We start from the raw sequence: 27,382 nt of genomic DNA, 5'->3' as shown, positions 1-27,382 counted from the left end.
ATGACAGAACCAGCATCCAGAAAACAAGGATTCAAAAAGTGTCGGAGTGCCACTTTCAGCATTGATGGCTTCAGCTTCACCATTGGTAAACTGTGTGTGTGTGTGTGTGTGTGTGTGTGTGTGTGTGTGTGTGTGTGTGTGTGTGTGTGTGTGTGTGTTCTTGTACATACCCAAAAGTAAGGACCAAAATTTGTTTTTCACCAACAGAGTGAGGACATTTTGGAAACTGAGGACATTTTTGCCTCACTTTTTGACAGGCCTTTTATGACCTTTTTGAGGGTTCAGACTTGGTTTTTGGTTTAGGGTTACAATTAGGTTTTGGTTAGGTTTAGGGCATAGGTTAGGGTTAGGCATTTATTTTTGATGGTTAGGCTTAAGGTAAGGGGCTAGGAAATGCATTATGTCAATTAATGTCCTCACAACGATATAAGTACAAACGTGTGTGTGTGTGTGTGTGTGTGTGTGTGTGTGTGTGTGTGTGTGTGTGTGCGTGTGTGTTTGAGAACAGGATATGTTCATTCACCTGTAATATCTTTCTATACCTGCCATCTGCAGCTTCCTTCCTCGTAGAACACATTCCTGATGTGTTCTCTGTTCCCATCAAGACTTTACTTTCTTGCAGTGTAGCTAGATTGGATTTATCTTTGCGTTTACCACCAGGCTGGAACCCAAACGCTAATGTCTGTAAGGAGACCAGGGTGCAGCGATCCTTCTGGAACCTTTGAGCGTTCCAGTGATTTATTAAAATCAAACGTGGCTTTCTCTCTGAAGCGCCTCCATATTACCGTGTCTTCAGTGGCGCCTTCTCAACAAATACAGTGGAATGGACACCCAGACTGATCACATGTTCCTCCCTAAGCACCGGGCCTGGATTCCTGCTTAAGATCTTGAGAAAATCTGAATTTACTCAGTAAAGTGATCAGATAACTTGATTTTAGTTAGGATTTAAAAATCCGATGAGAGGCTGAACAGCCTGCCAGGCAGCAGAGCTTTCAGCGCCGTGCCCTCCTCTCTGCTTATGACACTGAATCAGATCAGCCACAGACACCTCAAACATGACAAAACCTCTGAAATAGTTTCGAAACTGATCTGTAGTTTTCTATTTTGATGACATTCTGTCAGCTTTCATTAGCTCCTCCCAAACAGGAAGTCACTTCAGGAAGGAGGCGGGGCTTCCACATTCTAAGTGTGACTTTCTGGCAGAGAAGTGAACACATCCCGCAGATTTCATCGTATGTGGAGCCGATTGCACCAAATGACGGTCCCCCGCTGAGTGTCCTGATGGACACTGAGTCCCTGGAGGACAGCAGACAGGACTGAGTGGAGTCACACAGATGAGATCCTGACGGAACACAGAACCACGCCCTGAGGTTCCAGCTTCCTGGGATAAGAGGGAGGAACTTCACTTCCTGAGGACTTTAGGGGGGAACCACGGTCTGTGACCTTTAACCTCTCAGAGCCTTCATGAGCTGTCTGGAGTCTGGGGGATCCAATGTGGTCTCCACAGCGGGGGGTTCTCCTGGAGGGGGGTCTTGCTCTCTGCGTGCTCTGTACAGAGAACACTTTGAACGCTCTCACCGCGGTGTCCATGCTGCTACTGACTGAAGGCGACAGGAAGTGAAATACTGAGTAATAAATCCTGAGTGGACAAAAGACAAAAGTGACGTTGGAGACACCAGAGAGACATGACAGGTGAAGCGTCTCAGGTCTCCGGAGACAGAGACACTAATGAGACAAGGCAAAGTGGAAACATCAGAACGAAGACACATGAGCACACAGCAGTGTGGACCTGAGGTCTCAGAGGACGAGCAGAGCAGAGACCCGGACCCTGAAGACCAGCAGTCAGCATGAGTCCTCCTGAGACAGCAGGACTGATGCGTCCCTCACTTCACCTCGCTGAGGCTGAAGAGTTCTGGCCTGGATGGTTCTCAGAAGTTCCTGCTGGCTGTGGAGGACATCGCTGGGATGGATTTGTCTGAAGAGGCACTTCTTTCAGAGACGGACAGATTCAGAGAAGACAGCTGGACTGTAGTCCTCTAATGTCCAACAATCTGTCTCTTTGGCCCGTGTGGAACCTTCCCAGGTGTCACATCTGCACACAGCAGCCGGACCAGATGTGATGAGGGTCAGGTCATGGAGCTGTGGAGGACATGCAGGGACAGGGACCATCAGGTCCAAGTTTATACCAACATGGACCTGATGGTCCTGGGCTGATGGTGATCACACACTCCTCACACACACCTCACACACTCCTCACACACACCTCACACACTCCTCACACACTCCTCACACACTCCTCCAGAGAACACCAGAGAGAGGACCTTCACCACAAGCTGGAGGCTTCACATCTCAACACAATGAAACACACACACACACACACACACACACACACACACACACACACACACACACACACACATCTGGCAGATTTCAAACAAACTGGACTGTGTGTGTGTGTGTGTGTGTGTGTGTGTGTGTGTGTGTGTGTGTGTGTGTGTAAACTGACTGCAGTCTCTATGGAAACCAGGTGTGATGGGAAAGTGTGTGAAGCGATGATGACTGGTGGAAATCAGTGTGAACTGAGAATGATGGTCACTAATGAAGTGTGAGGTGGCTCCTCCCCCCTCCTCCTCCTCTTCTTCCTCGTCCTCCTCCTCCTCCTCCTCAGTCCTCCTCCTGCTCCTCCTCTTTACCCCCCCCCCTCAGTCCTCCTCCTGCTCCTCCTCTTTACCCCCCCCCCCTCAGTCCTCCTCCTGCTCCTCCTCTTTATCCCCCCCCCCCCCCCCCCCCCCCCCCCTCCTCAGTCCTCCACTGCACCTCCTGTCACACCCCTCCGCCGCTGACCAGGACCTTCACCATGGTGTATGAGAGAAACAGTCTGTACCAGAGAACAGCTGATCACGGTCTGCTGGTCCAGATCTGAGGCCGGCCTCGCCGTCGTCCAGCTGTTCCTCTCTGCCTGCAGATGTGCAGCAGTAAACTGGAGTGTTTGTCTGAGGCTGGTTTGGATTGATGGTTTACTGTCAGATCTTTTTGAACATCTTCAAACATCTCAGTCACTGTATCATGTCTTTCCTCCACAGTCGCCAATGAAACCAAGGAGAACGTCCCTCGTCCTCTGGCTCGCTTCTCACGTGAGTCCTTCCCCCGCTGGGACTCCTGCACAGACCAGCGAAGTAACTCTGGAACAGGGACTGCAGTCCAGACCAGACTCCTCCTAAAGGCTTCAGGGTGGGGGCGGCGGTTGTGGGTGGCGGGGGGCCATGGATGTGGGGTTCGGTGTTCCCTCGCCTTTCCGGGGGGGGGGGGGGTCTCCCACAGGACATGACGGTTGGATGACGTGGGAATGTGAGTGTGTTTGGGGTAGGGTTGACTTTGTGTGTGTGTGTGTGTGTTTGGGTGTGTGTGTGTGTGTGTGTACGTGCTTGCTAGCGTGTGAGTGTGTCAGAATGTGAGTGTGCTTGGTTTAGGGATGAGTGTATGCGTGTGTGAGTGTGTGTGTGTGTATGTGTGTCAGTGTGAGTGAGTGGGTGTGAGTGTTGGGTTGGGGCGGGGGGGAGTGAGGTGGGAGAGGACAGGGTGGGAGGGGTAGGTCGGGGGCCGGGGGGGGGGGGGGGGGGGGGGGGGGGGGGGGTGATGCCCTAGATCTCGGGGTGCGTGGCAGGAGCGCTGGGGGGGGTACTGGCCTGGGGTGGGTAGCCGCCCGTGTGGGCCGGTTCTCCTGGGGGGGTCATGGCCCTCCGCCTGTGTGGGGGGTCGGCTCTTGGGCTCTTGGGCCTTGGGCTCTCGGCTCTGACCGGCTCCTGCCGGTCGTGGCTCCGCGGGGCCCGGGCCCCGGGACTGCCGGGGTCCCCGGCCGGGGCTTTCCTCTGCCCCATGTCTGAACCGGAGCGGGGGCGTCTGCCTGGGGGGGCGGCTTGGATCCGGGCTCTGTGATGACCGCCGGCTGTCTGGGCTCTGAGGGCCTCTCTGGCCTGCTTCTGGCCTTCTCAGGGGTCAGAGGTCATATATGCATGATCACGATCACCATCATATTTGCATGATCACGCTGATCCTTAATCACTCTTCACATACTGGGTTACCTTGTCTTCTTGTGGTGGTTAGACTAATGGTGATCTGTAGTAGCCCTCTCTTGATGCACGCCCCGAGTTTACTGCTAGTTACTACTAGTTACTACTAGTTACTAGTCTGTTCACTACTATGGTTTCTTCAGGAGGGGAGAAAAAAAAAAGATTGTATATATGTATATGTATGGTTCTGTCAGTTTTTGTGCTGGTTGTCGGCTCTGTTTTGGTGTTGTCTAGATTGGGGTTTGGGATGGTTCTTGGTTGCGTGTGGTGCGTCGACAACACTGTTTTGTACTGTGAATTTGTACATAGGTTGTCCCCCCCCCCCCTCTTTATCTTTCTCTTATTCTGTCTCTCGCTCTCTGAGCGTCTCCGTCCCAGTCCTGTCCTCAGCCATGCCGGATGCCATATTTAAATAAAGGCAGCAGCAGGAGGAGACTCAGTCTCGTCCTGCTGCTGACATTAAAATCTGTTTGGATAGTAAAAGGCTACAATCATACAATATTGCACGCCTCAGCTGCTGAACCGGACAAGGGAGGAAAAAAAAAAAGGCTTCTTGGTGGAATGATCCAGATCGGGGAGGACATCCCTGGTCCTGGAAGACCTTGTTCCTGGTCCTGGAAGGCTGCAGTCCTATTGGAGGGGGGCCGGGTTCCTCGCTTCAACAGACCTCGTACTCAGCTGGTTCATCCTCAGGTTCTCAGGCTCTGCTGAGCTCCATGAAGTGTTCACTAAATTCAGGCGAGTTGGAGCAGGGAGCATCGAAAACATAGAGGACTGCATCTCTCCTGGACCAGGACCAGGACAGCAGCCCTCCAGGACCAGGACCATGGCCCTCTGGGAGCTGTTTTCAGAAGCTGCATCTTCCCTGGCTCCAGCTCCACTGTCAGATAAACACACTCCTGAAATGGCATGAATGTTTAGCATTTTCACTGGAAATGGTTGTCATGGAAACGGGCGTCCAGAGTTTGGAGACATCGGCTGTTCAGCCCCAGACCGGGAGACCCCCGGTTCTCCGGGCAGTCCCGGTGTCTTCAGTCAGTCAGCACGGCTGTGATGTGGTGTGGCGAGGAGGATTCTGGGACTGCTTCTGTTCTGAGGTCCAGCTCAGGACTGGAATCAGTCTCAGGTTTTAACAGGAAAACCGTTTCCGTCCTGGAACACCCAGTCTGGTCCAGACTCCTGCTGTTTCTCCTCTCCTCCAACATGAATGTATTTTCTGGGACAAAATCAGGCAGTAACGTTTTCGCCTTGTGTTGGGTCCTCAGGTTCTCGCTCCCAGAATGCACTGGGCACTGCCGTCACAGCTGTGGCCGGACTCGCGGAGCGGAAACCTCCCGCGGACCCCCGCAGTGCGGAGGAGATCCTGGACGAGGAGCTGCCGGGTCCTGATGCTGCCGACGCCCTGGAGAAGGCTGCAGTCAGGCAGGAGCTCAGCGCTGGACGCTTTTACCTCTTCTTACCGCAGAGAGAACGAAAAACTGAGAGGAAAAGCCTGAGGTGGAGCAGTGGAGAGGTCCTTCATCCCCCGATGAAGAGCTTCGCTGAGGGTTTATCCAGACTCTGCCTGAATCTTTGGCAGCAGTTTTCGCTCTCTCTCCTGTTTCAGATTTCACAGTGCTGTTCTGTCCTGATCTGAGGAGAACGGTCCTTCTGTTCAAACAGCTGAATGTGATGCTTCCAGGAAGCAGGACGACTGAGCTGATGAGTTTCCTCTTGTGCAGTGTGGAAACAGACGAGATGAGTGCCTGGATTCCTGATTGCTGAGAGCCCTTAGAGCTCAGGACAGGGTGGAAGCCGTTACCCAGCATGCACCAGCACACTTTACAGGCTATTATCAGTTTCTTCAGGGTTCAGCTTGATTTAGTTCATCTCTGATCTGATTGAACGTTTAATGTCACATCAGCTGAAGGTCACATGACTGCTCGTCCAGACGAAGAGGAAACCCTGCATAGTGCCCCAGCAGTGGACAGACGGCACGAGCAGTGCTGTTCTGATGTGATATGGGGCGTCAGGGGCATCAGGGGCATCAGGGGCATCAGGGACATCAGGGGCATCAGGGGCATTGGGGACATCAGGGGCATCGGGGACATCAGGGGCATCAGGGGCATCAGGGACATCAGGGGCATCAGGGGCATTGGGGACATCAGGGGCATCGGGGACATCAGGGGCATCAGGGACATCAGGGGCATCAGGGACATCAGGAACATCAGGGGCATCGGGGGCATCGGGGGCATTGGGGACATCAGGGGCATCAGGGGCATCAGGGACATCAGTAGTTCCGTCTTAGCAATCTTCGCATAAACAACTCAATCTGGTCATGTTGCATTAATATTTCACAGCGTAGTGAATGTGTGGATTATAACGTGTCCACCAAAGTGTTTTGGGGTTGTTGAATTGTGTATTTGATGAGTTTGATGAGGAGAACCAAAAATGCCATTCACTTCCATCGTGTCTGTCCTGAAAACTTTCCCCGACTCACCTCTGGATAGACAACAGCTCGCCCTCACAAAAACAGTCAGTCTGCTGTTCAAATGACTAAGGAAATGCGCTAAATGGGCCAATTTGCCAAAAAGTTGAAGTATCGCTTTAACAGCTCTCCTTGAATCCGTGGCCATATCAACGCTCTGAGTGGACGGTGTAAAAACATACAGGAACCAGAAGTACAGCAACTGAAACGCCACAACTCCAGTGCTGCTCCTGTGAATCTGGCCAGAGACAGACCACCACCAGCGTTTCAGCTGTTTCCAACGGATCTGTTCTAAAGATGCCTCCTACCCCTGACCAGAGAGTTCACCTCCTCCCCCCCGATGATTCAGACGTCCCAGATGTCAGGCTACACACTGAAGGAACAGCTTCATTCCTGCTGTTCTTTAAATACGTTTCAGTGCAGCTGAGTTTTAGTTCTTATCTCAGTATTTATCAGAAGCTTGGTCTGGTTTTAGTTACTTATCATCTCTTTGTGCTTTAATGGGATTTTACATTTCGCATTTTGCATTTGAATGTTTCTTTCATTTCGTTCTTTATTTATTGACTTTAGGTGAGTCAGTGAACCTGTGAGTTCCTCTCCAGGTCTAGCCCTTCGATGTCCTGTTTGTTAAATGACTGTGTTGTTGGATGGCCTCTCCTTCAACTGTAAATCTACCTTCAACCAGGCAGAAGACAGTCAGAGTTTATTCTTAAAGACAGTAATCTGATTATTTTTTACCCTAAATTTTTCAAAATGAATCAGAACATGCATTGTACTTATAATATTCATATATTAATCAAAGCTGTTTTTAAGAGAGGTGGCGTTCCAGTAGCTGCCTGTGTTTTCAGAGCATGGCGTCCGGATGTGTTGCAGGTTGCGGTGTCTGGTGAAGCAGCTGGACCGCGGAGAGGCGTCGGTGGCGGAGCTGAAGAAGAGCCTGGAGTACGCTGCGTCCGTCTTCGAGTCTCTGTACATGGAGGAGAGCAGGTCAGCTTTCGGCGTGATTCAGTACGAACACTCACTGTGAAGAAGTGGAGGCAAACATTCTACTGTCAAATCCTGTCTGAGCGACTTGATCCAGAGGAAATTCTCCGGTATTCGATGATCAGTGTATTGAAGAGTCGCTCGATGCCCTTCTGTATGAGCCGACACTGAATATCGCTGGCGTTACTTTTTGACTCCGTTGTTGGGATGACGGTAGAAATGGACGAGGTTTTCAGAATGTTAAAACACTGAACGTTGAAGAAAGCGGCCATCATCTCATTTCCCATCATCCCAAAACAAACATGTCCCGTGAGTGTGAATGTGACTGAGCCTTCAGTCCAGCTGTTGAGGTTCCGGGGAGGATGCCCCTCAGGCGCCCTGCCGCGGAGCTTTGAGAGCTGGAGTGACGCGGGTCTCCTCCTGCAGGCGGCTGGCGGATCCCGAGGACGAGCTGAGCGACATCCAGTCGGACTCCGTGCCGGTGGAAGTCCGTGACTGGCTGGCTTCAACGTTCACCCGCCAGAGGGGTTTGGTGGTGCGCCGCAACGAGGACAAGCCACGCTTCCGCAGCATCGTCCACGTCGTGCAGGCTGGGATTTTTGTGGAGAGGTTTGGACTGACTTTTATTTTTTAATCGACGTCAACCAACACATTCTGAAGCCACGCTGCAGTTTACGTTGGAGGGATTTGTGATTCTATTCTGCATTTAACAGGAAGGAACTAGTGCATGGCTTTGAAAGAAAGCAGTCCTGCAGACTTTTTTAATGTTGGAGTCAGCCAAGGTCAGGCCGTCCTCTCAGACGCCATGACAGACAAGAGGCTGAATCAGAATGACAATACTGGACCAAACAAGCCTCAATGCAGCTTCACAGCAAAGGACCAGCTCCAAAACACAAACTTAATAACTCACTCTCATCTCATCTATCAAGACTGTTTATGAAACAGATTTATTCTGAATGTGGTGAAAAGTCACAGAAATCGTTGGCACAGCAGTTCATTGAAGGACAGGCTGTGGGGCATTTGGCAAGTCTCATGAAGAAATAGGGTTTTACCAAGAACTGAGCTCCGTTCAGTCCAGCGCCATCCCTGCTCCATGCTGACGCTCCCGAACCCGGCGCTGAAGCAGGACGACCAGCAGGAGCTGAAGAACAATATTGACTCCCTGAACAATGGAAAAAGAGCCGGGGCCTCGTTTATGTGGGCGTGCACTGACAACGAGCGGGATTTATTAACTGGTACTTATAGATGTTTATAAGTTTAAGCAGGACCCAGGTGTACCTGACCAGGAGTCCACTCCAAATCGAGAGGTAGATCAGAAACTACCAACAGAACCACGGAGAGAGTCACAGCAGGTGGAGCGCAGTGTCTGATTGCTTCGATTTTAAATGAGTTCCAGTTACTCTGCTAAATATTATCACTTATAACTTGCATTGAAAACCTGGTGCTCTGGTGTTTTTACATCGGTTCCCTTGTTTTGAATGTTTGGTTATTTTGACTTCAGCCCTCGGTGTGAAGAGTCACAGAGGCAGACCAGGACAGCAGGAGTGCACTTGACACAGATTATTAGATCACCTGGCAGACTAACCAATCCATCAGGGTGGAGGCTGAGGCCACAACAGGATACCTGACAGACCGGCAGAGGAGGAACCAGAGGTGGAACCACAGGGAGAACCGACACACAGGAGGACAGGGAGGCTGACGGTCTGACACTGTGCTCTGCTGTGTGTTTGTCCACAGGATGTACAGACGGACATCCCATAATGCCTGTCTCAGTTACCCTCCAAATGCCATTGCTGTCCTCAAGGTACCGACGTCTTCTTCTTTTATTTCCATTTCATTTTACTGATTTTTCTGTACACTCATTGACCTGCCTCATGTATGAGTAACGCCACAGATCAGCGTTGAGCCCAGAGGCAGCAGGATGGACTGATAGATCACCTCTGTTCCTCTGATGTAACACACACTTATGCAATAAAATGGAAATCAATTTTTAAATATCACACAATGTCATTTTCTGGACTTTCACTTTGGATTCCAAATTTCACAATTGAAGTGTATTGATGATGAAAATGACGGACTTCACATCCTGGGAAAACCTGCCGAATCAGCAGCGTATCGAACACCTGTTCTCCCCTGCACACCTGATCCTTCCCTGATAAGTGTTCATGTGAAGCAGGTTATCAGTCCTGCAGTCCAAAGCAGGGTTTTCCAGTGCTGCTCAGAGCAGGTCCACATCAAGAGGTGGACTTGCTGCTGCTGAGGTAAAAGCCAGGAAGGAACGCCGACAGAAAATGGTTGACTATGTTAATATGTAACTAACTACATAAACTGTAAAATATGAAGTGATGGGACAATCTAAGCAGACAAACTCTGATCACTGAGTTTCTCTTTATTCCACAGCTCTGGAGCAGAACTTCCTCAGTGTCCTGTAGTTCAGAGCAGAACGTCCTCAGTGTTCTCTAATCCAGAACATAACATGATTTATCGAAGATGTTCTCCCCAATTCTCCCACTGTTCACTTCTTCCAGTGGGAGAACACAGAAGAATACACTCTAATATTAACAATGGAGAACACGGAGAACAATGTAAACCTTACCCGTGGCTAGTGTGATTTCTTTTGACAGGAGTCACTGCTGACCTTTGTGTTGCAGCATGCAGACACCTGGTGCTTCGATGTGTTCGCTCTGAATGACGCCAGTGGAGACCACGCTCTGAAATTTGTTTTTTATGAGCTTCTCACAAGATACGACGTCATAAATCATTTCAAGGTGAGTTCAGAGGTCACCTCCAGATGACACACACACACACACACGCACACACACACGCACAATAGCAAGGTAATGTCACATATTTCACAGTCTTGTGAGATGAACTGGAATCTGACCATAGAACCACATCAGTCCTACTGAACGTGTTGTTAAGATGATGATGAAGCGTATCCATGTGGAAATGATGAAGGTCTGGAGTGATCCCTCTCACTGGATCGTTGGACCAGGTGACAGTGACTGGCCGTGATTCTGATTGTGGGAGAATTCTGAGACCGACTCGTCGTATCCAAAGTTCCACATTCTATGCATCCAACCCTACAACAGTCGGTGGAGTCCCTGAAGCAGGGCTTGTTCAGGAGGCAGCGGCACACATTTTGTCCAGGGGTCCCCCCGTCAGGGCGGACCCAGGTGTGGACACCACTCTGGTGGAGTGGCAGCACTCGTCCAGCATCTGCTGACAGTCCAGCCAGATAAAACTCACTGCAACCAGCCAGATCGGCCCGGTTGTAGCTCGTGGAAACCTTTCTGAAAGAGGAGAGATCCAGTCTGGGTCTGTCTGGAGATCCTCCTCATGCTGGGGAGACGGCGTGCAGCGGCCGATCAGCTGTGTCTCCCAGGAAGGAAGATGCATTGAAGGGAAGAGAGGATGTGTAGATCCACGTGGAAGGCGCCCTCAGGCTCTGGTCCTGGTCTGATGGGAGGATTTGGTGGTCTGGGGTGAGGTTTTACAGCTGCAGTTCTGCTGACATGGTGACCTCAGCCTCCAGTCGGCACCTGACCAACCACAGTGCATGTTCAGAGCTTCCCTGCTGTGTGGGGGGGGGGGAGTAATAATGAACCCCTTCAGTTCACTCCTCATCTTCCGATGGATGACTGTGTCTTTTCTTTTCTTGTCTTTTCGCCCAGCGTCTGTCCCAGGGAGATGTGCAGTGACTCTTCACAGTGAAGTAATCCTGTCTGACTCCTTGGTGCTGACTTCCTGTCATGCTGCTCCCTTGTATTCTTGTATTTGCAGGTCCCAGTTTCTGCTCTGCTGTCATTTGTGGACTCGTTGGAGGTCGGCTACAGTAAACACAGGAATCCCTACCATAACCTGGTGCATGCGGCAGACGTCACTCAGACCATCCACTACCTGCTGCTCAAGACCGGCATGGTGGTAGGTACCGCTACGCTCATGAAGAAGAAGAGCCGGCAGACACTGGTGCAGCTCAGAGCACATCCTGGGAAGCGCCTCCAGCATTCCACTCATGCTGTTTGATATGGATAAACTTCTCACTCTGACATCTCTGATGATGTTGATTCATTTATGAAGACTTTCAGGAGCCATGGCTTGACTCTTTCCAGCACTGTGGCAGCTACTAAAGAAAACTGGAGGGACGCAGAGAAAAAACTTGTCCGTGGATAAATGGTATCATCTGTGCTTTTAGGAGATGCTGCAAGAAAGATGAAGATCTGTGGGAAACCACTAAATGAGAGGAGAACAGACTCCACCTGAAAGAAAGGATCACAGAGTGGAATGAAATGATAAAGCAGCCTAAGCTTCCGGCTTCACTAATCTTATTTGTTGCGATAAGAAAAACCCTCTCATCCTGTTTAACACCGCGGAGGCTCTCATAGCATCTTCAGCTCCTCAGGTTCATGTGTTCACGCCAGAGGAGTGGAATCACCTCCTCAGCTTCTTTATGAACAAAGTGCAGTAAAGCAGGACTAAAATCAAATCTCCATGAAAGAGTGTATCCTGGTGCCCCTCCTCTCCTGTCGGCCTGCAGGATGATCCCTCATCAAGCCCTGCTCACACTGTGTCTACTCCACTTTCACCACGTTGTCTGTGACACTGCTGTTCTTTAGATTATAACCAATAGAACTCGGCCCCCAGACATGCTGTGGTCAACCCCATTCTTCAAAACCCCAACTCGGATCCTTAAAAACTACAGGTCCATTTCACAACTTTTTTTATGTCCAAAATCCTGGAAAAAGCGGCGGCTAACCAGCTAACCAACCAGCTGACTTCATTTTTGAAGCAGCACAATCTATATGAGTCAAACCAATCAGAACCTTGGATCGTTGCCCCTCCACATCAGAACCCACGTGGTTCTCCTCAGGAAGCTCGGGGTTCGAAGCTCGCTGTCAGCTGACCAGAAACCGTTTTTATCATCTGACAAATCTCTCTGCGGTCAGAAGACTGCAAGTCCGCCCTGGAACTGATCATTCATGCTTTCATTTCCTCCCGTTTGTACTTTTGTAATTTTCTTTTTACAACACCCACATCACGCTGTCCTGTCCCGTCTTCACTGGCTTCCTGTCTGACCCATCCTGATTCTCCTCCACCTCAGCCCCGACAGGATCCATTTCCAGCTCCGAAAAGTTTCTTTTTTCCAAAATTGCTCCTTTTCTGTGTTTGCCCTCAGTGGGCGGATTCTGAACCATGAATATTTTGGGGCGTAACATGTTAGTGATCGATTTCAGCCTCCGCATTTATCAACACCCAACGCTGCGGTGGGTGAGGTCTGAACGTTTGGTAAACTCCCGTCGCACGGCGAGCTCAGGGCTCAGATTTGCAGTAGTTTCAAAGAGAGAGTGATAGACGAGGGCCAATGAGAATTTTTTGTTCTTTTATGCTGTGAATGTGAAACAATATTTTTAAAGAGTTTAAGCCGTGTTTGAAATGCAGTTCAAGTGTTTTCAAAAGGTAAATCTCTCTCTGTCCTCGTCTCTCTGCCCCCACCCCCTCCTCAGCACTGGCTAACAGAGCTGGAGATCTTTGCGATTATTTTTGCAGCTGCCATCCATGACTACGAGCACACTGGGACCACCAATAACTTCCACATACAGACCAGGTAATTTCTTACAGCAAGACTCAGACCTTCATAAATAAAGCAAAAAATAATCCATTAAACCGTGTGAATCCCTCAGTGTGTTTTCAAATGTTCATCTTAAACATTATCAAATGTATTCTAATATATAGGCTGATATTAATACTGGTGTCGTTATACTGGCACTGTCTAATCCTCAGCTGCTCCCGCACACGAGACAACAAGCAAAACACCTCTCTCAGTTTGAGTCATGTCTGCATGTTCTACACAGTAACAGGAGGTTTTGTCTGCATGGTGTCCTCAGGTCACATGAAGCCCTGCTGTACAACGACCGCGCTGTCCTGGAGAACCACCATGTGAGCGCCGCGTATCGTCTTCTGCAAGAGGACGACATGAATATGCTGTCTAATCTTTCCAGAGATGACTGGAGGTGAGAGGAGACACTGTTTCCAGCTTTTACGTTGGCTCTGCAGCAAGACTAGAATGAATCACGATGCTCCATTCGAGTTCCACTCAGCGGGAATCTTTCAGGGAACTGCGGAACCTGGTGGTGGAGATGGTGCTAGCCACTGACATGTCCTGCCACTTCCAGCAGATTAAAGCCATGAAGAACTATCTGCAACAGCCTGAGTCGTGAGTACAGCTGCAGCCCCACTCAAGTCACAACACTTCATCTGAAAACACAATGATGTATATTCCATTCAGAAAACTTTACCTGTATGGCAACAATCTGACGACGACGTCTGTTCACACAGAAACCTGAAAACCATGCAGTTCTCATGTTGGTCCACTAGTTGGTGCTGTTTTAGTATAGCTCTGATTGTCGATTCAACGGCAAGTCTTGACGTGATCCATTGCGTTTTATTCTGGTTAGTCATCTCATAATAGTTACTCTAGATGCAGTTCAATACTGGGGTTTTCTGTTCAAAAGGGATCATTTTTCTGTGACAACATGACAAATAAAGATGTTTCAAATATCAATTGTTAAAGTATATTGACCCAAACAAGTGCTAAAGTGATTAATTGAAGCCAAGTATTGTTACAGTATGAAGAAAAATCAAATTAGATAAGTGGCTGTTTTTGGTCCCATGTGTGTAAACTTGATATAATGATACCAAACCAATGTCATGGTCATTTAGAAAAAGGGGAAAACTAAAATGATGACCTGTGTCGTGGAATTTTATTTAAAAAGTATCCTAGGCCAGTCACGGTGCAAAAAACCCCACAAACATATATTCCAGAAAAAACGTAAAATCCTCAAGTATATCCACTCTTGGTTCTTGAAGTCTTCCATCGTAGTTCTCCTCAGAAAAATCAGGCAGAGTCAGAGTCAGAATGCAAAAGGAGGACTTTATTCCCAAAAACACCTCCTGGCAGCCAGGCCGACCAAAGAACTGACGCGCCGATCGCTCTCCGCTCCATCTATTTATACTATTTCTTGTGAGTTCGTTGCTGCTTAATTAATTCTTCGTCAAGACACAATTGTTCAAACCATTCGTTGAGTCTTAGTTGAGTCTTCGTCAAGACACAATTGCTCCCCCCTCCCTACAAAGGTCAATGTCCGTGACCCCTTGGGAGGCCCTCTCTGCCTCAATCAAGTCTCCATCAAGTCTTCCCAAATGCCAGGTGTTGTGCAACAAATCAGTGTCACATTTCTTATCCAATGAGCCTCATTTACACCAGAGGGAGACAGAGAGAGAATTGACCTAAAGTCTTAGCTTTAAAAAAACAAACTGTCCAGCTGCCAAGAGGCTGCCGTAAAAATGAAACATGGCAGGCTGGCGAACAGAAAAAGGATACATGTCTTTTCTACGCCTGTGTCTACTAGCCTACTATAACTCACAGAGACATGCATTACATGAACAATAGTAAATAACATAATATAATAAGCATGATGTAAAGAATATTATAAAATTATTCTACACCTGTACGGATAACAAACAACATATGAAAAGGATAATTCAAATATTTAATCAGAAAAAAAATCAATTTGAAAACATACAGCAAAGAAACCCTCATCCAGAACAAAATCACATTGAAAATGAACACAGGTCCATTTGGACCCCATTTGAATCCCCTCCCATTTTATGGGATGCCATCGAGGATGTTCTGAGAGGGAAAATTATAGCAATATCCTCCAATAAAAAAAAGATGAGAAGCAAGAAATTGGGAGAATTACCAAATAAATGAAAGGAATTACAGAAAGAACGTTAAAAAGAAAATAGCACAGGATTTATTGGAGGAAATAATGAAAACGAGTAACAAATGAATATTTTGACCATGTATGAAATTAAGAAAAATCTAAAGTTTCTTCAGCAATAAAGGTGGATCTAAATCAATGAAAGTTCTGTTTTGGAAACTAAAAAGAAATCAGCACAAAACAAAATTCACAAAATTAAAGATCCAGTGACAAAAACATCAAAAGTAAACGAAGCAAACCACTGGGAGCACTGGAAACATTTTACCAGACTCTAAGAAAGATGAGTGCAGCACAGCTGGGACAGATCATTTTTTGGATTCTATGGAATCACGAATATTAAATGAGGAACAGAATAATAATGATTGAAGGCACAACATGAAAACATAATAAAGAGTGATTGACCGATAACGGAGAGAGAATTAAAAACCGCAATAGGAAAACTCAAATGAACGAAATCACCAGGATCTGATGGTGATTCGGCAGAATGACATCAGGAGCTGAAAGAAGAGTGAATGAAATTCCATCTAACTAGAGGACCAGAGGAGGTGCTGATCGGCATTGGGTTGGATCTTTGCCTAAAGTGTGTGTGTGTGTGTGTGTGTGTGTGTGTGTGTGTGTGTGTGTGTGTGTGTGTGTGTGTAGCATTGACAAACCCAAGGCCTTGTCCCTGCTGCTTCACACTGCTGATATCAGCCACCCTGCCAAACGCTGGGAGCTGCACCACCGCTGGACGGCCTCTCTGCTGGAGGAGTTCTTCAGACAGGTACCGCTCTGCCCTCACTAGGGTGTGTCCCAGAAATCACACAGCTCAACAATTTCCCAATGAAAGTCCAGGAGACGGAGTTTGAAGCCATTTAAAGGAGAATTATTGTAAAACAGTAATACAGAAATCAGAGGGCTTAAGGTCACAGTCTGAATTACATCCACCTTCAACATTAAAATGTTCAACAATGATTAACAATGAAAGGCACATTTAACAATCACTGTATACAATCAGAACGCAAACGTATAAATGCACAAACTACAGGCAGAAGCAGACTAGCTCAATGCTATATGGAAAATCTGAAAGACACATAAGCCTCATTTCATACTTAAAGGGCAACGATTTAGCCACACTTACCGGAGGCCACGGCAATGGAGCTTTAGCACGGGACATAATCTCTAGTCAGCTGACCCACCTGAAGACGGTAGACGAGCTGACTTTATGATAACACTGGCGATGGATGAAGAAATACAGCTGAAATGGGGTGATTTTGCAGAGATTATGTCCCACGCTGAAACTTCCTTGCCGGCTAAATCAGTTGGATCTAAATAACTTCTGAAGGACTCCGAGCTGCACCATGTCTGTCTGAGTGAGCATATGAGCAGGACACACCTAGAAATAAGGTCCAGGTGTCAAAAAACCGGAGTTGCCCTTTAAATACTCAAATCAGTGCTAGGAGTTTTAATCGCATTAATCATGATTAATTAAAGGAGGACTGTCATTGATTTTGTTTTTCTTTTAAATGCGTTAAATCACAGTATTAGGGTTAAGGTTATACACTGGCTTGAAGAAAAGGAATAACTCATTTTCCTGTCATTGAGACTTCATAGATTTCCCTCCCTGTTCAGTCCAGGGGAGATATGAGGATTAGATTCTTCATCTGAAGCTTGAAAATCTGACAAACATTCTCCTGTTGTTCAGGACTGTTTAACACCGAAAGAGAACCTGGGACTGGCCTTCCTTTGAGCAACTCAACTTCAACTTGTTGGATGGTTCAAATTCCATATTAGTGTTTTCTGATGGGAAACTGCTGCACTTACAATAAAAGATTCACATAAAGACATGTTTGTGCATTAAATTGGTGATTTTGTGTGTTGATTACAAGTTCACAAACGATGCAGTTAATCATGATTATTTAAAGGTGCTGTAGGCAGGATTCCGCATCTCCGCCATCTTGCTTAGGGTTACCTAAGCAAGATGGCGATTTGACCCATCTAAGATGGTGATTTGAAACCCAGCACAGCCAATCCTGTCCTGTTTTCTCTGACATCACGCCCTTACGCAAGTTAAGCCCCTCCCACAATAACGTGCGACGAACGCCCCTCGACCAATCACGGTTTGAGCCTCAGGGGCTCTTCTGATTGGTCAAAGATACCTGGAGCTGTTGAGATTCCTTTTCAGCTCAGAACAGAGACAGATGGAAACGCTGCGCCCTCGCGGTAGAGCAGTTATGCTACACTCCTAAAGGATTATCAATGGATACTCTAACATTTAATCCAAAGAAAACACAGAAACATTAGCACTGACGAGCAAAATCCTGCCTACAGCAGCTTTAAGGTCAGAGTTGTAAGTAATTAGTTTTCTTATACAGATACTAAATTAGCAGCACCAACTCAAACACTAATTTTATCAGCCATGAAGACCCTGGTGGGCAGATTTAGCATAAGTAACTAGTGCCTACAAGCAGCCTTCTCACTGTTCTACAGGTTCAGCCGAACTCACAGCAGCTGGAGAGACAGGCTGAGCTTAACTTAAGTAACTGGAAGTGTTGAAGTGTTTATGTGGCAAGCCTGAGAGGACATAAAGAAGAGAAACAAACGTCCTGCTGTCCAGAGATTTATCCTCAGTGTTCCCGGCCCGATGTCCCCTGAAAGTGTTCAGGCTGACGCTGTGTTTCCACCAGAAGCGCTGAACGCAAATTCATTCGCGCGACAAATGAAATCCCACCGCGCTAGACGCTCCAGTTTTATCACTGGTACATATGCAAAAAGCCCTCGCTGGTCGCCGCGGCATCCCGTCTCTCCGGCCCTGGAGGAGGGCCGTCAGGAGGACGCTGACTGGATGTCCTGGTGCGTCAACAAGCGAATTCGCATGCAAGGTTCAATTATTTCAACTCGAGCGATGCACAGCGAGCAAATTTTCACTGGAAACTCTCGCCGCTCGGCGCCCACCGATCAAGATTAAGCGACAATCGCGTAATTACCTTGACTTTGTATGCAATCGCGTTGCGCGGAAAATTCGCGTCGCGCCCGGAGGAAACACAGCGTAAGGTTTCTGATATTAAACAACCAGACATGTGTCCGGATGCTGCTGGCGTTAGCTGACGTGGTGCTGACTGTATTTTCAGGGGGATAAAGAAGCAGAGCTGGGTCTGCCGTTCTCTCCTCTGTGTGACCGTAAATCCACCATGGTGGCCCAGTCACAGATCGGTAAGCCAACCAAACACAGAGGACCACATGAGGCGGCGTTCGCCTCCGGTCCCACGCAGCGGGGTCCAGGTGGAAGTGTGTGGGCCGTAAAGCCAGGGTCGGCAGCAGCAGATGGATCAAAGAAGCAGGTGTTAGTAGCTTTGAGCGGAGCTGTCTCTGTGCCATCAGGAGTTACTTCTCAGCTATTTGAGCTCATGTCGTTTGAGGAACTGAGGAAGCTTCGTAGCATAAACTGTAAAAGGAAAAGTTTCGAGGTTTGGTCACAGAAAATGACATTCTGTACCCGATCAACTCTCCAGGGTGAAATCTGAGCTGAACTTTGAATCTGTCCATCACTCTGGCACTCTCCAGGCTTAAAGACAATATGACCTTTGACCCTAGCGAGTTTAAATGAATTCCAGAATGGTTTCAGGCTCGATGAGCCGAACACATAACCTGCTCATCATGCTTGTCGGCTGAGGTCAGCTCGTATCTTCACCTGAGGATTTCTTTCATAAAACTACTCTCAAGTCAAGGGTGAAAGGAAGGTTGAGTTCTCTTGTGGAGAGTAAAGAATTTCAGCCTGAGTGTCTCATATTCCGGCCTGTGTTCAGTTTTAAGAGGTATCACTGAAAAAGCGGGCATTGTGAACTAATCTGTTGTGGTTTCTGTCTCCTGCAGGCTTCATTGACTTCATTGTGGAGCCGACATTCACTGTCTTGACAGAAATGATTGAGAAAATTGTGACACCGCTCATTGAGGAGGCATCTCAGGCTGCCGTCAACCAGTCCAGGTGATCTGCCCACACTCCCATTCCTCTGTGACCGTCAGGCAGCAGTCATGGTGCGATGTTCAGGGATGTCAGGTCCAGACTCAGTGATTGGTGGAAGCCTCGGTGCCTGCATCCCTCTTGTAGCGGCTCATTCCACAGCAGGGGTCCGCTCCGCCGGCGGCGGCAGCAAACGCTTTTAATTCATCCGCACCGTTCCACTTCATCCGCTCCATCGCCAATATTTAGATCAAGTCCATTTCCTGATCCGTCAGATCAAATCGTACCAAACAGGAAAAAGAACGCCGGCAACATCCACATTTTCAAAATAAAATCCAGTGTATCAGTCAAATGTTTACATTCTAAGGCATTTGAAAAGTTTAGAGATATTTGTACATAATACTTATTGCACCAAATAGTTTGTGCAATAATCTTTAATAAACTATTGTCAAACTACAAATATTTGTGCCCCTATATTCAGAGATTTAGTTTTATTTTGAAAGACCTCAAAGGGCTCACATCCAGCCTCATTAACTTGATCCACACTTACAAGCACAGCAATTGATGAAGAGACACTCATCTTTGAAGCTGAAAGCCAAATAATACGTTTTGCTCCTTTCTACGAAGACACCAGCAGAGAAGGGGAGTTGGGCGACATAGCGCCGGTTTTACGGTGGACGGTGAGTTAAACTCACTCACAGGCTTGTGAAGAGTGTTGATCACTGTACTGGCTGGTGTTACCTGGGCATGACACTTCTAAGCTGCACTACAAAACTTTGACTCATGTAAGCCTTGGTCAACATTCTTTTAAGTGTTTTTAGTCTTCTCTGGTCATTTCTTTTTTCTTCAAAAACATGATTTTTTCCTAAAGTTACATAAACATCCACTCCAGTGGACTGCATAAGTCTGAGCACTCAGTATAAAACATTCTGCACATTTGTGTTTTATGAAGTCAGTTTCTGCTTTATTGTAAAAACCTTGAAGCATCAGTTTCAAACTGAACCTTTGTTGATGTTGAATCACCATGGCAGACTGTCAAATTAAACCATGACCTTGTATAACCTAAACAGATTCTTCATCATAATCCAAAAAATAGTGTCAAATTCAACATTATATCCTCGATAAAATGCTACAATCTGTCAGCCAATTTCTTCCCTCTGACATGCTGGAACTTCTGAAATGAGAAAAAAACAAAGTTAGACAATATTTCCATCATCCGTATTCATCATATGTTCTCTCCTTGATGGTGTTGATGGTGGTGTTGGGTTCCAGGATCTCTGTCATCTGCTGGAAAAACTGAGTTCGGTTCAGAGTTAGTGGATTCTTTCTGTCAGTTTCAGTCTTCGTCCTATCATGCCTGGTACATGCCAGTTCAGTTACAAACAAAAAACCAAAACATTTAACATTTACCATCCTATCAGGAGCTGATGGAACATCACCCCATAAAACTGAAAGCTGTGTGCAGCGCAGCACGCCAGCGCTAACAGCAGCACATCCGTCCAACCAACATCTGGATTCCAAACTGTCTGTGACAGTTACAAATTCTTTTCCTGCATTTCAAAAGCAGCACCAGTGTTTCAGATTTCATCAGACTGTGTTGATGCAAATTGTGAAACACTTCGAATATCTTATAGGTCACCACATTATCAGAGCAGGAGCAGGGCTCGGAGGATCACTTTAAAAATGTAATCTGTTACAATTACAAGTTACCTGTCAATCAGGAACTACTAATTACTGTATTTACTGAAATACAAAAGTAATGTGCCAGATCGCTTTCAGTTACTTTTAGATTACTTCACCAGTGAACGTGGTTTGTGCCGTAAAGTATGGCAGTGTCTGGATGGTGCATGTCTGGAATGTTCCATCTGGTTTTCAAATGTAATCCCGCCCAGTCCTCCAAGTTTTTATACCTGCAACCAGATTCTACATTTCTTTATTTACTGTAACAGATTACACTTACTTTTTTTTCTTTGTTTCTTGATTACATGATGCTGTTACATGTAATCCATTACACCCCAACCCTGAGCAGGAGCGGATGTCCCTCGAGTCTTTGGAAAACTGGAGCGTTGGATACTTCACCTGTAGTGCTGCTGTCAGCAGCGTCAGCAGGACCGAGGCGTGGTCGGACGGCTGCCAGGGTTCCTCCTGAGGAACCGTTCAGTTCCCCTGATACAACGAGGAACCATGCAGTTCCCCTGATACAAGAGGAACCATGCAGTTCCCCCGATACAACGAGGAACCATGCAGTTCTCCTGATACAACGAGGAACCATGCAGTTCCCCCGATACAACGAGGAACCGTTCAGTTGTCCTGATACGACCATGACAGGCTGTCCGGCTGCGTCTGCCTGCCAGGATTCACTGGGCTCTCCTTGTTCCTCTGGTTTCAGCAGCAGGAGCGGCAGTGAGGGGAAACCTTCCAGCAAGAAGAGCGGCGGCTCGGAGGTCAGCTGCTCGCTGACCACCGTGGACCTCCACAGCTTCAAGGGCACATGGAACCAAGAAATCCAGAAGAACCGAGAGAAGTGGAAAGCCCAGGCCAAAGGTGTGGAATGTAGAGTAGATTCAAATTCAATGAGAACTTTGTAAGGGTTTGCAACGAGTCCTCCTTTCAAATGCAAGCTGAGAAGGACAGCGTAGAACAGGACTGGTTGGTATATTTCTGGCAGATTTGACTCAAAACAACCTGTGTGGAGAGTCTGAACCTGTTCCCAGGTTATGAGTGAATGCAGTACAGTCGGAAGCGTTGTCAGCGTAGTGTTTTTGTCCTCTGTCCTTAGATGGTTGAATTATTTTCAAACTGAAGTTAAAGGGACTTAAGGCAACTTTACCAAATTTACCTCAGTGCTGCCGCGATAGGCGCTGTGGGGAACTGCAGCCACCAGCCAAGGCGGCACGGGAGCGTGCACTAACACTTCCAGCAAGCCCTAGCGTAGGCGCTGCGTAAGGTGCTGCGTAAGGTGCTACGTACACGGCGTAGGAACGGCGTCGCTGCGACGGGGAAGCTTACTGAGGCTTTTACAGACTGTCCGTCTTCACAGCACTGCACCAGGGATGCAGTGTTTGAGTTCGCGTCCACGGCGGCCATGTTCTTCCTGTTCAGTAGCGCGCATACAGCGTCAATTTACGTCACATCCCCACGAGGAAATTCGGACCCCGAACTGCAACAAATTGTTTGTCACACAGACTGTATAAGGCAACAGTCAGATACGCGGATTGGCCTGTTATTTAGGTTTTTAATGCTTCACGACCCGTTAGCACTGAATAAACTGGAAATGCAGGTGTAGGTTTTCACAAATCTTGCCTTAAGTCCCTTTAAACTAACCGTGCAAAGCAAGTGAAACTCGCATGCATTTCATGTGTGTGTGGTGACAGACCTGGAAGACAATGACAAGAAGGAGCAGAACCAGGAGCAGAACCAGGAGAACCAGCAGCAGAACCAGCAGCAGAACCAGGAGAACCATGACGACTCCCAAAACACAGAACTTGAGAGGCTGAAGACAGAAGAGGACGGAGCAGATGAAGTGGAGACAGTGAAGCAGGACCAGCAGCATCAGCTGGACAGGAGCAAAAGTCCAGGTGGGTTTCTGCAGGCATTTGACCTTCACACTGCAGAACTCGTCACCGCGGACTCACTGGAGCAGTGAAAGATCAGGATTCATGTTTCAGGCACAGATCCAGAGCGGTTCTGTTTTCCTGTAGTGTTTGTGGAAACAGGACAGTCTGAATCCTGAACCTCTGCTGTCTCCCTGGCTTCACATGCATTTTCACCTGTCTTGGTTCCACTTTCTGATCATCGTTTCTTTCCCCAGTTGCTTTGTTTTAGTGTTAGATGATCACTTTCTGGCTGATTGTTGATCTGATCTCTGTAATTCGGAGCTTCTTCACACGTTTGAGAGAACAACGATGTCAAAAAGACTAATTCAAAACCCTGGCTTGTTTCTTCTTTCTGTCTCTGCAGAGGTGAAGCCGGACTGTCCTCTGATCCATTATTACAAGAGACCCAGCTACTGTGCCAGCGCCTACCGGCTCATCAGGTCAAAGGTCACTGAGGCCCGACCTATTGATGCAAGGGCCAGAGCCAGAAAACTGCAGTGCATCTCCCTCCGCCGCAGGAAATGACAGAGCCAGTTATTGAAGCCGTTATTCACTGATTTCATCCCCAGCTCCTCAAGAGGACGTCTGTCTCACCGCTGTGTTCGTCGTTTGCAGCTCAGTGAATCTGTTCTCGTCAGGGTCTGTAATCTGTTCTTTAAAGGTGCTGTAGGCAGGATTACCTTCGCAAGATGGCGATTTGACCCATCCAAGATGGCGATTTGACCCATCCAAGATGGCGATTTGACCCATCCAAGATGGCGATTTGACCCATCCAAGATGGCGATTTGACCCATCCAAGATGGCGATTTGAAACCCGGAGTCGTGCCCACCTCGGGGTGCCGAGTGGGGCCGGCAGAAACTTAAAGCTTCCAGCTTCACTTTCTTTCAAACCTGTGACCTTTTCACGGCGGCCTGGGGTCAAAGCCTTTTTTTAAAAATTGCAGTAGAAACAGACGGTGTCCTCTGTGGTGTTTTGATGATGTTATGTCCGACGAGGCAGGTCAATATGTGGGCCTGGACTTCCTCATGCGCGTTCACGAGAAGCAGAGCTTTGAAGCGCCGCCCCTCGACCAATCAGGATAGAGCCTCAGGGGCTCTTCTGATGGGTCAAAAATACCGGGAGCGGTGGAGATTCCTTTTCAGCTCAGAACAGAGACAGATGGAAACGCTGCGCCCTGGCAGTAGTGCAGTTATACTACACTCCTAAAGGATTATCAATGGATACTCTAACATTTAATCCAAAGAAAACACAGAAACATTAGCACTGACTAGCAAAATCCTGCCTACAGCAGCTTTAACTGGAGGCTTTCAGTCCTGTGACTCCCCGTCTGTCTGTTGACTCTCTGCTTTGTTTCTTACGTGTTATTGATAAGATTGGAAGTCCAGGCTGGTACAGTAAACAGTAATCCCCCCCCCCCCCCCCCCCACAGCCGCAGAACAGCTGGAGGGGCCAACGCTCCACCCAGCAGATGGAGCGGAGGCAGCAGGCCATGGTGCCAGCTTCTCTTTCCATGGCGGCTCTCAGCATACAGAGCTTCTGCCGGAACCCTTCGACCTGCCAGGGGGGCTGTCAGCTGTCTCCGTATCATAGTGCTGACGTGGAGGACGCCGTGTCCTCCCCCAGACGCCGTGTCCTCCCCAGACGCCGTGTCCTCCCCCACATGCCGTGTCCTCCCCAGACGCCGTGTCCTCCCCCAGACGCCGTGTCCTCTCCCAGACGCCGTGTCCTCCCCCAGACGCCGTGTCCTCCCCAGACGCCGTGTCCTCCCCAGACGCCGTGTCCTCCCCCAGACGCCGTGTCCTCCCTCAGACACCTTGTCCTCCCCCACACACCGTGTCCTCCCCCAGACGCCGTGTCCTCCCCCAGACGCCGTGTCCTCCCCCACACGCCGTGTCCTCCCCCAGACGCCGTGTCCTCCCTCAGACACCTTGTCCTCCCCCACACGCCGTGTCCTCCCCCAGACGCCGTGTCCTCCCTCAGACACCTTGTCCTCCCCCACACGCCGTGTCCTCCCCCAGACGCCGTGTCCTCCCTCAGACCCCTTGTCCTCCCCCACACGCCGTGTCCTCCCCCAGACGCCGTGTCCTCCCTCAGACACCTTGTCCTCCCCCACACGCCGTGTCCTCCCCCAGACGCCGTGTCCTCCCTCAGACGCCGTGTCCTCCCCCAGACACCTTGTCCTCCCCCAGACGCCGTGTCCTCCCTCAGACGCCGTGTCCTCCCCCACACGCCGTGTCCTCCCCCAGACGCCGTGTCCTCCCTCAGACACCTTGTCCTCCCCCACACGCCGTGTCCTCCCCCAGACGCCGTGTCCTCCCTCAGACACCTTGTCCTCCCCCACACGCCGTGTCCTCCCCCAGACGCCGTGTCCTCCCTCAGACGCCGTGTCCTCCCCCAGACACCTTGTCCTCCCCCAGACGCCGTGTCCTCCCCCAGACGCCGTGTCCTCCCTCAGACACCTTGTCCTCCCCCACACGCCGTGTCCTCCCCCAGACGCCGTGTCCTCCCTCAGACACCTTGTCCTCCCCCACACGCCGTGTCCTCCCCCAGACGCCGTGTCCTCCCTCAGACACCTTGTCCTCCCCCACACGCCGTGTCCTCCCCCAGACGCCGTGTCCTCCCTCAGACGCCGTGTCCTCCCCCAGACACCTTGTCCTCCCCCAGACGCCGTGTCCTCCCTCAGACGCCGTGTCCTCCCCCACACGCCGTGTCCTCCCCAGACGCCGTGTCCTCCCCCAGACGCCGTGTCCTCCCTCAGACACCTTGTCCTCCCCCAGCCGCCGTGTCCTCCCCCAGACGCCGTGTCCTCCCCAGACGCCGTGTCCTTCCCAGCGATCACCATCAGCCAGCAGAGTCTCACATCTGTTCCTTCTGAATTCTACCGACATGGAAATGTGACCACAGTCATTCCAAACTCTTCACAGAACTGTGAGACTCAGTCCAGCATGCAGACCCAGAGTGAAGCGGGACAGACCAGGGGTCAGGGAGGTCAGCATGAGGCTACAGGAAGCAGCAACGGCACTGCAGCACTGTTTGGACGCCACACACTGGGACGTCTTCAGAGAGGCAGCAACACATGATGGGAGGAAGACAGACCGACAGGAAAACAGATTCTGTCATCAGCTACATCAGCAAGTGTAGTGAAGACATAGCAGAGATGCTTTGTGTCTGCCAGAGTTCTGATTGGTTGAAGGAAGAGGGAGGAGCGTTTGGAACCACATGGAAGTTTTATTTTTTCTTTGTGTTCTGTTGAGTGTTCTGGACCTGTTCCAGAGTCCCGAGTGGTGGACTGTGGTGGATCCACTGAGAACCGACTGAACACGGACTGAACGTCTGATCTGGTCCACCACCGACTGAAGACAGCAGGACTTTTAACCCTTTAAGCCCTAGACTATTTTTGAGAGTCTTCACTTGAAAATGACATACCCAAAATAAAAATAGTAGAAAACTGCAATAACAAGGTCTATGAGTTATTTCTGTCTCATTATAAAATGAACACTTGTAAGATTTGTCCAAATGTGTAAATATCATTTGTTACTGGTTAAGTGTGACTGAAGATGGAACACAGTACAAAAAAAATGTTCAGTCTCGCCTGAAAAAAAAAAGACACTTTCAACATGATCATCTCTTTGGAAAAATCCAGCTGCAGCTCTAAACCTCCACCAGATCATAGCCACATATGTGAATATTCTCTCTGCAAAGGCTGACTCTGTGAAAGTGAAGCAGAACAAAATTTGATAGGTTTTAGTACAGACCGCTCAGGCGATGGCACACTTTGGCACAGTGTGGTGCCATCTGAATTTTCTAATCTACCAAATTATATATTTCACTTGTATATCACTACTGATGCCCAGTACATCCAAATGCAGCAGTTTTTGGCTTTTTTTGAAAATTCAGCCAGCCCCCCATATATTTTCCTTCTCAAAAAATAACCACACAATTTGTAAAAGAAAAAAAAAAAGAAGTGCAAACACAATAATAGCACCAATAATTTGGCGAGTGGGTTGATTCGGTTGTGAATATAGTTCATAATTCATTTAGTTTATGTTTGAGCTGTGTTTGGGGTGTGAAATAATGACTGATATATTCATGTAGCTCAGGTTCTGCTGTTTACTTTTGAAATGCAGCATCGTAACATTCTATCATGAATAATGCATGTTATTAGACAATACCTGAAATATTTGCTGTCAGGCCCCCAATTGGGGGGCGCTCAGGCTTAATTCCAAGTGTCTATATCTAGCTGACCTTTAAAGCTAGGGTTGGCGATCTTGGAAAACTAGCATTAGCACGCAGCATCTCCCCAAGGCTCCGCCTAGCTAGCTCCGCCCAGCTCCCACCCCATTGGAGGAGCTCCCGTTGGCAGCGGAGACGCGGAGACGTTCGTGGCGCGTGTGGTGTGTGCAGCGCTTCCGCGTCCAGTGCGTTCCTGGCGTAACCTGTCCTCAGCGCTTCGTTTCTTCATTTTTCTTTATTTGCACAACGCCAAGGTATGGCGCACTGAACGGCGAGTAAACCTCCAAACATTCGTCTCCGCCGTTCTGCA

At 48.7% G+C, this 27,382-nt stretch overlaps 1 protein-coding gene across 1 annotated transcript; it reads left to right on the top strand.

The window, feature by feature from the left end:
* Positions 1-26,168, top strand: LOC115394280 (calcium/calmodulin-dependent 3',5'-cyclic nucleotide phosphodiesterase 1A-like). The gene is made up of 19 exons (XM_030099563.1): positions 1-85; positions 3,084-3,134; positions 5,336-5,492; positions 7,411-7,524; positions 7,948-8,130; positions 9,259-9,325; positions 10,173-10,289; positions 11,305-11,445; positions 13,026-13,126; positions 13,407-13,532; positions 13,634-13,735; positions 15,945-16,065; positions 18,413-18,494; positions 19,155-19,250; positions 21,616-21,786; positions 24,518-24,634; positions 24,744-24,995; positions 25,219-25,827; positions 26,113-26,168. The coding sequence occupies exons 1-19, from the start codon at positions 1-3 to the stop codon at positions 26,166-26,168; spliced, it is 2,748 nt and encodes a 915-aa protein (XP_029955423.1).
* Positions 26,169-27,382: the final 1,214 nt, after the last annotated feature.

The sequence above is a fragment of the Salarias fasciatus genome, chromosome 9 (assembly GCF_902148845.1).
Source record: "Salarias fasciatus chromosome 9, fSalaFa1.1, whole genome shotgun sequence".
Classification (NCBI taxonomy): Eukaryota; Metazoa; Chordata; class Actinopteri; order Blenniiformes; family Blenniidae; genus Salarias; species Salarias fasciatus.
The sequence above is the reverse complement of the archived record's forward strand: the minus strand, read 5'-3'. Positions and strand labels throughout refer to the sequence as shown.